Below are 12,938 nucleotides of genomic sequence, written 5' to 3'. Positions count from 1 at the left end.
AATTGGATCCAGGAGAGTCAGACCGCGTGGTTTAGGGGCTTGGAAGCTGTGGGACTCGAGCTGAGCCAGAGTTTCCTATATTGAACTCTGCTTGCCATTGTTTCACCCACAAGTTAAATCTGTCCATGTCCATTTTTAATTTTCTACCACCATTTATACCATCCTAAGTGACAGGCAAATATCGATACAACTCTCAGTTCCTTCTGTGTCATTGATTTGTGTGGCGAGTCATAGCTATTATACAGATTGTAGTAATAATGTGACAATTATTTGCAGTAATTTGAAATCCAACACCAGAGGGCAATACCATTTTGTTTGCACAGGCATGACAAATAGAATTGTGCTTATGTGTTTTTTTTAAAATAAATGTATCTAATGTTTTGCGATTAAGTATAATCTCTTAATTGATAAAAGCTGTAGATTGAGGCTGTTGTAATCTCAAAAATTGTGTTCACACATATTTCTCCAAGGATTCTTACAATGGATGTTATTACATTTACAGTAATTATTCCTATGGTCTCTTTGTTCTCCAGTATTACTACGCAGTGAGAATATTTGCAGGCCAGGATCCGTCTTTTGTGTGGATTGGCTGGGTAACTCCTGACTACCATTACCACAGCAAATCGTTTGACTTGAATAAACACCGGACTGTAACTATTACTCTGGGTGATGACAAAGGCAGAGTTCATGAAAGGTACAGTTTGAGATTATCTTGCATTGAATTATTATTATGGTATTTTAACATAAAACAGTACAGCACAGGAATGGGCCCTTCGGCCTACAATGATTGTGCCGTGCATTATGCCATGCTAAACTGATCTCATCTGCCTGTACATGATCCATATCCCTCTATTCCCTGCACTTCACGTGCCTATCTAAAAGCCTCTTAAATGCCACTAATGAATCTGCCTCCACCACACCTCTTGCAATGCCTACTAGTCCCCCACCACTGTGTAAAAAAACTTTCCCCAGTTTAGTTCAGTTTAGTTTATTGTCACGTGCACCGAGTATAGTGAAAAGCTTTTGTTGCGTGCTAACCAGTCAGCGGAAAGACAATACATGATTACAATCGAGCCAGTCACAACGTGCAGATAGTTGATACACGTCTCCATTAAACTTTCCCCCTTTCACCTGCCCTCTAGTGTTGGACATTTCCACGCTGGGGGAAAACGACTCTGACTGTCTACCCCATCTATGCATCTCTATGCATCTCATAATTTTATATACTTCTATCAAGTCTCCCCCCAGTCTCTTTTCTGGAGAAAACAATCCAAGTCTATCCAACCTCTCCCTGTAGCTGAATCCCTCTAATCTAGGCAGGATTCTTATAAACCTCCTCTGCACCCTGTCCGAAACCTCCACATTTGTGAACTAAATGTGAACAATACGTAAATCTGTCATAAATTCTGGCCTTGCTTGTTGTATATATTTAATGGCAGAATCTTCAAAACAAAATATATAAACCCTAAGACACAGAAAAGCAAACAGTGAAAGAAAATTATACTCTCTTTAAGAAGTGTTTTTAGAATTACTCTTGCTTTGGGTTTTCAGCCGTGACATTGCCTTCACAGGAGTGGCAAATCCCTACTTAACTCGATTTGTAATGTTATTTGACCAAGTAGATTAAAATGTTATTTTACCACCACCCTTGACCACTATATCTCTGCCAAGGGAAATTATTTTCCATTCGGTTTAGGTTTCTTTTAACTTTATACACTTCAATTCAAATAACTTTCAGCAAAAATAAAAATCCATTTCCTGCCTGAACATTGTGAACGCATCCCGCTCAATCGCACAAACCATCGCTTCCATGTATTCTTCACGCTGCCTCAGCAAAGCAGCCACATAATCAAGGATCACACATTCCCTGGCCATTCACTCTTCTGCCCTCTCCCATCGGGCAGAAGCTATAAAAGCATGAAAGCAGGTAATCCCAGATTAGACAATAGCTTCTTCCCCACTGTTATCAAACTCTTGAAAGGACCTCTCATAAACTAAGGATGTATTCCTGAACTTCCAATTTTGGATTGCTGCCCTTGAATTTTTTAAATCTCAACTTTATCTGTTGATGTAACACACTATTCTGTTTATTTTCCCTTTTCCCCTTTTCCCCTACCTGATGTACTCATGCTTAGCATGATTTGCCTTCAGAGCACATAAAATAAAGTTTTGAACTCTGGCTCAGTACACATGATAATAAAAAAAACAATGCCAATACAATTTTCCTCATATATACAGTTCTATCCTCTCCAGTAAAATCACATGATAAGTTGACCAGAAGTGTATGCAATTTTCCGCCTTTGCTCAAATTTGTTTTATATGATTCTGACATAAACCTCATTGCTGATAATTCCTTAGCCCCTAAAAGCAGGATTCCCATCTGTGTTCTTAACCACCTTATCTTTGTTCTATTTCCTAAATGATCTGTGCACCTTGTCCTACGTTCCTCTACTCAATAATATTGTAATAATTTTTGTGTTTTGTTTGCCCTCACCGTCTCTACCTTAAATGCATTAATTGATTCATTCAGTTATATAGCCTGGAAACAGGCTTACGGCACAATTTGTCCATGCCTCCCAAGATGCCCCATTTATGGTAATCCCATTTTCCAGTGTGTGACCCATATTCCTCAAAACCTGTCCCAACCATGTACTTGTTCCAATGACTTTTAAATGTATTTGTTCCAGCCTCTACCACCTCCTCGGCAGCTTATTCCATCGATCCAACACTCTGTGTAGAAAATTTTGCAACTCAGATCCCCTTTAAATCTTTCCCCTCTCACTGTAAACCCACGCCCTCTAGTTTTTGGCTCCCCTACCATGAGAAACAGACACTGGTTATCTATGCTATCTTTGCCCTTCTGTATTTTCTAAACTGTAAATTTACCTTTCAGCCTCCTTTTCTCCATGGAAAACTGTCATAGCCTATCCCTTTGCTCATAATTTAAACCCTCCAATCCTGGCAACATCCTTGTAAATCTTTCTAACTTAATCACATCCTTCAGTCAGAACTGAACACAATACTGCAAGTGCGGTCTAACCAATATTTTGTACAATTGTAATATAACATATCAACTTCTGTACTCAATGCCACATCAAATAAAGACAAGCATTCATCACATCTTCTTCACCACCTCACCAACCTGTGTCATCATTTTCAGGGAACTCTGTACTTGCACCCCCGACTCCCTGTTCAATATTACGTTACACTTCTTTAGATTGAATTCCATTGGTCATTTGTCTTCCCATCTAAGTGGTCTGCAGCATTTTCATCAAGCACGAGGACACTTTGTCTTCCTAATCATGTACATGGTTAGTCACGAGCTGAATTATAACTGTTGAAGTATAAAGTTTGATATTTATCACAAAAAGCAAAGGACTGTTGATAGGCCCCATTGGAAACTGCCTGACATTCTCAAATCATCTGTTGACCATTTGCTCCCTGTTCCAATTTCAGATATACTTTGCCACTTCCCCTTGCATTTCATGGACTTCTACAGTTTTTGATTTAATGGGTTTTGTGTATAGCCTTGTTAAATCCATGTTCACGACATCTCACTTGAAAAGGCATCCCAGCCTTTACCTAATGAAATATTTCCATGAAAAGTGGCATTCACTCAGAAGTGTGTTATTTGATGTGTCAGCTGAGGAGTCAGGGGCGGAAATCGCTACCAAACCTTGGGGGTACACAATTTGGGGGCGCGGCTTCTTGGTGTCCGCGCGCATGTGAGTACACACACACACACACACACACACACACACACACACACACACACACACACACACACACACACACACACACACACACACACACACGGCTTCGGCCATGGGCCTTGTGGACGGTAACATCGGGAGCTGACCTGGTTGGTGACCGACTCCGAACTCCAGCAACAGCAGCTTCATCCGCTCCGAATTGTGGGGCCTGAATCGACCCGGCACACCATAAAATCGACCAGCTTCAACATCAGGAGCCTCGATCGCCTCGATCGCCTCGATGCAGCAGTTTGATTTCAAGCCGCGCCGGGCGATGAAAGGCCCCGCGAACAGGCTGATTCAGCCCTTAGAAAGCATCTGATACCCGCTTGAATCTTGTGATAACAATGTGATAAATAGCACTTAAACAAATAACACTGAAGCAAATAAAGGCAAACAGAAGAACCAACCTTGGAGGGGGGGGGGGGGAGAGAGTGAGAGAGAGAGAGAGAAAGATGGGAAAAAAATACTAAATAATGTGAGTGACCGTGAATGCCAGCAAGGAAACCCGTTCGACCAGAGCCCTTAATGACCTGACCCATTTAAATCTTTCCCATCAACCAATACATCCAATAGTTCAAATGGTAATTGTACCCGCATCAGACAGCTTTAAGAAATTCTCCGTAAATACCTTCAGTAATACTTGAAGGTCAAAACACGATTGGTGACACATTGTGTTAATACTAGGTATGTTGCAAAGCCTACCTGAAGCGTCGTTGAAGATCTGCCGCTGAGGTTGTGCGCGATTTTGGCGCCGTTTAGAGGGGGCGGGTTTAAAACGCGATTTTCTCTAAGCTGTTCCAATCGAAAATGTTCAGCCTAGTTAATTATTAACGAAAAATCGCTGATAGACCCCGTCGCAAAAGCTATTATTAGGTTTAAAGGCCTTGAATAATAGTTATAGTAGTTTAAAAATCAATCTTTAAACCCGCGACCGTCAGCAACCGCAGAGTCTCATAAAGAAAATAGCAGAAGGTAGGTTGTATATTTTTACATTCAAAAGGGCTTCTAAAGATCCTTTTATACAAAATTTAATATTGCGAGTAGCTCAATTTGGGCCCATTATATCGCGCAGTATTTTTCTCGGCATTTGAGGCACAAATCTACCGCAATGTGAACGTTCTAAACCAGCGCGTTCCACAGGATCCCGCTAGAAAGCTGATTTAAATGGGCATTTATTTACAGCAATTGAACACTGAATTCCTTCCATTTGGCCTATAAATTAATGTAAATGAGATTTTAAAATCATGTTTTATTGTGAATTATTTGTGAATATTATTTGGACATTTAGGCTATTTAAAAATGTTAATCATTTATTAAGAAATGGATAGATGTTGAGATCTAGTAATTGAAGTCTGAAATTAGCTACAATTAGGTAACTAACTAATTATATGCTTTAATTTCAGGTCATCCAAGTAAGATTATTTTATATTTGTTTCAGAATGCTTCAATCTATGATAACTGAAAATTTCATTCAGTTCTCTTAATTTTTAAGAAAGTTATGGGCTTTTGACTGTTCACGATCACAACTTTTTTGTTATGTCCATAGAAAATCAATAGGGAACAAGATGCTCATTTCCGAGTATGAAAATGGCCATAACTTTTTAAATACTTGAGATATGAAAGTGAATTAGATGTCAAATTAAACTTATTTTTATGCTTTATCTGATGGGATAAATTACAGACTTGATTTTTAAAATCTCAAAATTTTGTAACATTGCTATTAATACGATGTTAATAGAGACATTTAACAAGCTCTTAACAGTGACACCCCCACTGTCTTGTGGAAAGCTGAGATTTTAATAGATTACAAAAAATGGGGGTGGGGGGGGGGGGGGATTGTCCCCCACCTCTCAAAACATGGGAGGGACAAGTCCCCCCTGTCCACCCCCCCCCCCCCCGGAATTTCCGCCCACGTGAGGAGTAATTGCTAGTTTAAGTAAACAAAATGCTAAAACCTGTTTGCCTCATTTGTTCTCTTTGCAGTGTCAAGCGCAGTAATTGTTATATGATTTGGGGAGGAGATCTTGCCGGCAGTTCAAAGGGATCAAACAGTGGTCGTGCTGACCTAGTAATTGGTTGTTTGGTTGATCTTGCAACTGGCCGGTTATCATTCACGGCAAATGGAAAAGATCTCAGTATACATTACCAGGTAATTGACTACCCAAATGCTGATTGCTGCATTAAACTATATGTTTAAACTCTCTATAGATCTTTATTTTCTGCAATCATGTTACGCTTAAAGTTTCCAAGAAGTGTTTACATTTATATATATATATATATATACAGTAATCCCAATAGATGGACTTGTCAATACTACATTAAGAAGCAAGAAAGTAATAATTTATTCATTTGTATTATCCTGTTCCAGTATTTAAGGCATATGAGCAAGCAGGTCACAAAATCCTCCTCTCTTCTGCACGGGTGAAGTGTGTTTCTTGGTACATGTTGAGAAGTAACGTTGAATTTTCTTTCAAATTTTCAATCTGTCAGATTTGTGTAACGGTGATTATTTTTAATAATCATACCATTGAACTTGCCTGTATCATTACAGAGATTAGTAAGATAGTCAAAGGTGTAAAAACCTGCATTTACTTACAGGTTGGCGATGAAGCATGATACAGATGGCTGATATATTGTTGCTAATTCTATCCTGCCATGTAAATATCATACACCAGTAAAGCTGTAACTTATTGGCACACTTCATCCAGGGTCTAATTATAATTAGTTAGTCAGACTGTCTAATTGTGGGTAAGTAGTCAATCTGAAATCAATTTAATTAGAACTGGCCTGGGATTATCAAAAGTCTTCTCACTTTCTATGTTCCGCAATCATCGGCAGGAGAGATTCACATACCCAGCTGTAAATGACATATCAATCAATCCTTTAATCAATTGTTGTGCGGATTTGTTTTTAGCAAGAATGGTATATTAAGACTTAAAAATAAAAACACTTGTAAATTGGCTGCTTTTGTTTCCCAGGTTGAGCCAAGCACAAAGTTATTTCCTGCAGTTTTCATGCAGGCCACAAGTACTAATCTCTTCCAGTTTGAACTTGGAAAATTAAAGGTGTGTGTGTTTTATGTATATTGTTCTGCTTTAAAAATGCATTGTGAAATTCTGGCTGTTGAAAAACTCTGAAGAAATCACTGCTGAAACAATCATTGATTTCAGCTCAGGGACATGAAAGCACTGACACATAAGCTACAAAGCACCCAACTTCTCATTCAACAATAAAAATAATGCTGGGGTTACTTTCATTGAATTATTATCACTATATTTAATGGCCAAGGTATGAGATGAGAAATAAGCTTTGCCGGTGAAATTAACAACCATGTGAGCCGATTTGGTTGCGTTGCTCTTAACCACCAGTGTTTCAGCAAGTTCCAATATATTGACTTGAGTTGAATTGAGTGGAATTGAATAAATTGGCCAAGTATGTATACATACAAGGAATTTGCCTTGATACAAGGAATATTTAACTGACAATGATCAAGGGCAGCATCTCCTGTGGGCGTTGGGAGGCACATTGAAGTAGTGTATCAGTTGCAAAGAATTCTTAATGAAACCGTCAATATTGGGGAAGGAAGCCGTAATTTTCCACGGATGTATTAAGCACTTGTGTAACGAGTCAGTCCTTTCATCGTCCCAATGGATACCAATGTGACCATTATGTCACTCCACAGATTTCCTGAGATATTGGGTATTCCAAAGCATCAGGGGCCCATAACAGAATCCATGCAACTCTCTAGTAGCACATTCCAACAATTCTTGTAGCATTACCACGTCTCCTCTCCTGCATACTCTGACTCATGCAGTTACTTTTAAAGACTACATCTATCATTGACACCTATGTTTGCACTTCTGCTTGCAAACTGTGAAAGTGGCTTAAGGTGCTGTCATTTGCTGTCTTCTTCAGGCTCGTTAGCAAACATCCAGTGTCAAAAGAGAAACTTTTGTTAGAATGCTGGATCTGAGAACCACCTTCAAACATTACATGTTTCATGCTGTCAGATCATTGCAAGCAAAGTGATATTTTGGGTTTTGAATTCATGGAATATGTTGATGAAAACAGGCAATTACATATCATGAAGACCCTTCTGTGTGGCAGCATTTGACTGTGGATAATATCATTACACTCGAATAGTAGTTTGCTATGAAAAACCTATATCAGATGTTGGTGTACATTTACTAAATATTGCCTCTTACACTAAGTCTTAATAAAAGACTCTTGGTGATGCAGGGTTTACATGGTCAAACTTTGAAATACCTCTGCATGATGAAGAATTGCTAGAAATAAAGTTGAAAGAGGCCTGGAAATATTTAGTTTAATTCAGTTTAATTTTTGTCATGTGGTCATGCTCTGGTAGTCTGGCATTTGCTAGTTCAGAAACCCTGAATTGCCAGCATCTGAAACTTGCATGGGAAATTTTAGAATTTTAATGTTCAAAATGTTCTTCCATATATGATCAACTAGATGATTGCTATAGAGTTCAAATATGCTTATTTGTTCGGTGTCAGGCTACAGTAAAACTCTAACAATCCGACATCTGACTATTGGGAAGGTCTTCTTATGAAGTGCATTATCAGTTGGAAGAAGGCTCTTGACCCTAAATGTCACCTATCTATTTCTCTCCATGGATGATGGCAGGCCTGCTAGGTTTCTCCAGAAGTTTGTTTTTGTTCAAAATTCCAGCATCTGTAGTCTCTTGTGAATCCTGATTATTGGGAATCCCTAATTTCTGGCATCTGCCTCACTCGTTCATCCAGATTGTGATCAGAGGGCCCACGAGATTGGGCCGGGATCTTGAATGCAATTGGAGATTGGTGTCAAAACAGTGGGCCAAGTCCACAGCTGGAGCCAGATTGGATCTGGAACAATCAAGGTCAGGAAGGTGGAGAGGGTTCACAGCATGAACCAGGGTCCAGAGTGCTTGTATATTTCCCACTCTCTTTAAATTTACTGGGTTCATTGGAAAAATGATTAGACTACTGTGTGACTTCACTGGGTACATTGAAAAAAATATTAGACCACTGTGTAACATGTTTCTTTTTTTTTAAGTGAACTGAAAGGTATCAATCAGTGGCATCCAATGGTCTGGAAATTAGTCTAGTTCCAAGAGTCGGGTTATTGAACTTTTACTGTACTGTGATACTTGCCAATATATATTAATCATATACATTGTGGTCATATCAGTGATTTTAAAATATTTAAATTAATAGAGAGACAAACGCACATGATCAAGTTATTTGAAAATGCTGCGACCATTCCGTGAATGAGACTTTTGTACTGTTTAGCACATCTTTCATTTTAGAAATATATCACCTGTAATTTGACCAACATAAGTGATCTTTTTAAGGATTTTAATGTAACATGTTGGAAGATTGATAAAGTAAGGTTTTGATTGTGAGGCTATGTCATTCTCCTAGTTTTTACTCATGAATGTGAAAGTAAATAATGGTGACTGTTTAATTGTTATATTCACATTGCTGTATGTTAACAAGACTATTATTATCTTCTGCCAAAGAATGCAATGCCTCTGTCTGCAGCTATATTTAAAAGTGAAGAGAAGAATCCTATTCCACAGTGCCCTCCTCGACTTGACATACAGATGATCACTCCTGTTATGTGGAGCAGAATGCCCAATGACTTCCTCCATGTAGAGACAGCAAGAATTAGTGATCACCATGGTTGGGTTTTACAGTGTATTGAACCATTGCAGATGATGGCATTGCATATTCCAGAGGAGAATAGGTCAGTACACCCTTTAAACTGTTAATGGTTCTTCAGATACAGTGCTGTACAGTTTATAATGAGAAAATTGCATTAACCATTTGCTATCACTTTGGGTACCAATGGAAAAGATTCAATTTAAATTCTAAAAAGCATTCTTCCACACAGCTCAATATCTACTGACTTTTTAAAACATATTTTCTTTAAATGACAGTGACATTCAACATTAAAATCTGGTTATCGAAATGAGATATTATGCATAAAACCCTACATTTGCTACAGTGACCTCTTCTCTCAAATTTATCAGTTGATTGAAACTGCCTAAACACCCTATTTTTTACTAAAGCTGTACTCAATTAAGTGTTCAGTTTTGAGCAGTCTATTCGCACCATTAACAGTAATCAGAGGCAGTCAGTGATCGGGACATCAGAGGCTTAACTTAGATTTACTTTTACTGTGAAATCAGAGTGACCACTGCAACAATATTAGGGTTTGTTTAAGTCAACCTGGGGTCCATTACTTTGAGTTGACAAATAGCAGTAGTACAAACTGGCTGTTTTGTCCAGGGGGCAGGGTGTTTATGCATAATAGGTTTTCCCATGTTTTCGATTAAAAATTTCAAACCTGGACAGGTGCTGTCCAATTGCAATTATAGACATTAAAAAAAAAAAGCTGCATTTAAACATTTAATATATTTGATCAGAAACACAATATATTTAAGGCTGCACGCATCGATAAATTGTAAAATGGTTAAATGTCCAGATCCTTTTCATGGGAAGTGTTTAGGCTTTCATCAATATTGGAAGATAGCATTTATATTAAAAACATGTTAAACATGTAAACATGGACGACAGATGGCACAATGGGCTAAGTGTTCGGCTGGCAACCGGAAGGTAGCCGGTTCGAATCCGCTTGGAGTGCATACTGTCGTTGTGTCCTTGGGCAAGACACTTCACCCACCTTTGCCTGTGTGTGAATGTGTGTGAATGTGTGTGAGTGATTGGTGGTGGTCGGAGGGGCCGTAGGCGCAGATTGGCAGCCACGCTTCCGTCAGTCTGCCCCAGGGCAGCTGTGGCTACAGAAGTAGCTTACCACCACCGAGTGTGACTGAGGAGTGAATGAATAATGCGATGTAAAGCGCCTTGAGTATTAGAAAGGCGCTATATAAATCCCATCCATTATTATTATTATTAAACATTTAGATATGATATGTCCAATTTTCAACAATTAAAAGTATTACAATTTCCTTGTATAAAAAATCATCTGAAATTCTGATACTTTTAATTATTGAGAATTTTATTATTATCGCTATATTTCATTATCACTGTATATGAGACTTTAAAATAAAAATTGGTGAACTTTAAAAGTAGGTTATTGCATTATTTAAATTCCAGGGACATGAGCAATTCCTTGCTAATGATAATAAATGTCATATGCAATGGGGAAGCCATGTTCCCTGGAGTTCCCTGTTTTCCTCTATCAGAAGAGGTCCTTAAATCACATTAATGTAGATTTAGCCATTTCAAATGTATAATATCCTTTTTAATCATGTAGGTTTTGATGTTGTGATGTTGTATTTCTGTTTGACTAGGAACGAGACAGATACCTTTACCACCATTTGGAATATGCATTATTGTCTTGCTCCTTTAGCTGGTGATATCACAGTGGATTATGTTTGTTGCCAAACCATAAATTAGATATATTTATCATTTTTTTATCATCTTTTTCAGGTCTATAGATATTCTTGAGCTAATTGAAAATCAAGAGCTGATGAAGTTCCATTTTCATACATTGAAATTGTACTGTGCCCTTTGTGCTGTGGGCAATAATCGTATAGCCCATGCTCTTTGTAGCCACATTGATCAAGCTCAACTAATATTCACAACTGAGGATAAATATCTCCCAGGACTTCTACGCAGTGGATTCTATGATCTCCTCTTAAGTATGCACTTAGAATCAGCAAAAGAAGCCAGATTAATTATGAACAATGAATTCATTATTCCTGTAACTGATGAAACCAGGAGCATAACATTGTTTCCAAAAAATAGTCGGTCTTATGGACGTCCCGGTGTTGGGCTCAGCACCTGCTTACGACCTCGATTAAACTTCTCATCACCATGTTTTGTCAGCACCAATGAAGATAGACGCCCATATAGCCCAAAGTTGCCATTCAATATTCTTAAGGTCACTGCAATTGAAATGCTCACAGAGGCTGTGTCAGTTGGTGGGCCGCACATTCGAGATCCAGTGGGTGGAAGTGTGCAGTTTCATCTAGTTCCTATTCTCAAACTTATTAAAACCATGCTGATCACAGGCATGTTTGATGATAATGACGTCCAAAAAATTCTGCTACTGATCGATTCTGACCTATTTGGTGAACACCAAGAAGAGGTGGTGGATGAAGGTAAACTAGAGAAAGAGATTGACGTGAAAAATGAAGAAAAGGCAATAGAAGCTGGAGAAGTAGCAACACAAGCATCTCCGCCGCCTTTAAAGGGACTGCTGGAAAAAAGTTTGCCAGAGTCTGTTAAACTTCAGGTACAATACTAAAGACATTTCACTTAAATACAACTTTCTGTATTGCGTGGAAATTTAATGCATCCGAGTGTTTTTTATTTTAGCTGACCAAAAAGATTAATGGGAAGTTCCGGGAACTGTGCTTACACAGGAAATGTAGTATGTGATGAAAGAATTCACTATCCTAGTCTTCCCTGAAAATTAAATTTAACAAAAGGAAGAGCTAAATGGACAGATAAATAAATGTATTGGCCTGGTCCAACAGCAACTGTGAAAGTTTGGGAAGCACCAATGGGTTAGGGACTCCCACACAGCACTTTTAGGCACCTGTGGAAACTGAACAGCAGCACAGCTGGTCTCTGCTCCTAAGCTGGATGCCTTGTGATATTTTCATGAAGTCCAAAGTCCAAACAGTGCTAATTTCCACAGATTCCCCTGCACTTGTTTTGGGAAATTATTTGGACCCACCGACGCACCCAGTAGGAGGCTGGAAGCTTACTCCTTCCCACAAACACACCTCCCTCTCCCCCTCTCTCTTCCCTGTGCCCCACTTTAATACGCACCCATTTCTCCCACTATCCCTCCCACCTTTTCCCTACCCCACCTCCCCCCTGACCCCTCCCGCGTCACTTTCACCTATAATCCCTTCCTCTGGTTTTACATTTCACTCAAAATTCAAGAGAGTTTATTGCCATGTGTCCCAGATAGGACAATGAAATTCTTGCTTTGCTTCAGCACAACAGAATATGGTAGGCATGAATACAGAACAGATGTGTGTCCATATACCATTATATAAATATATACACACATGAATAAATAAACAGATAAAGTGCAAATAAACAGATAATGGGCTATTAGTGTTCAGAGTTTTGTTTGAGTTGAGTTTAATAGCCTGATGGCTGTGGGTAAGTAGCTATTCCTGAACCTAGACGTTGC

At 38.8% G+C, this 12,938-nt stretch overlaps 1 protein-coding gene across 5 annotated transcripts in view; it reads left to right on the top strand.

Moving 5' to 3' along the window:
- The window catches only part of ryr3 (ryanodine receptor 3), a 358,203-nt gene that overhangs the window by 139,184 nt on the left and 206,081 nt on the right, over nt 1-12,938 (top strand). For all 5 annotated transcript variants that reach the window (XM_033026930.1, XM_033026931.1, XM_033026929.1 and 2 more), the window contains 5 exons: nt 534-694; nt 5,739-5,904; nt 6,734-6,820; nt 9,280-9,506; nt 11,216-12,023. In XM_033026930.1, coding sequence (XP_032882821.1) covers nt 534-694; nt 5,739-5,904; nt 6,734-6,820; nt 9,280-9,506; nt 11,216-12,023 — 1,449 coding nt within the window. The remainder of the gene's footprint in view (nt 1-533; nt 695-5,738; nt 5,905-6,733; nt 6,821-9,279; nt 9,507-11,215; nt 12,024-12,938) is intronic.

Source organism: Amblyraja radiata, chromosome 9, assembly GCF_010909765.2.
Source record: "Amblyraja radiata isolate CabotCenter1 chromosome 9, sAmbRad1.1.pri, whole genome shotgun sequence".
Lineage (NCBI taxonomy): Eukaryota > Metazoa > Chordata > Chondrichthyes > Rajiformes > Rajidae > Amblyraja > Amblyraja radiata.
This window is presented reverse-complemented; position numbering and strand designations above follow the sequence as displayed.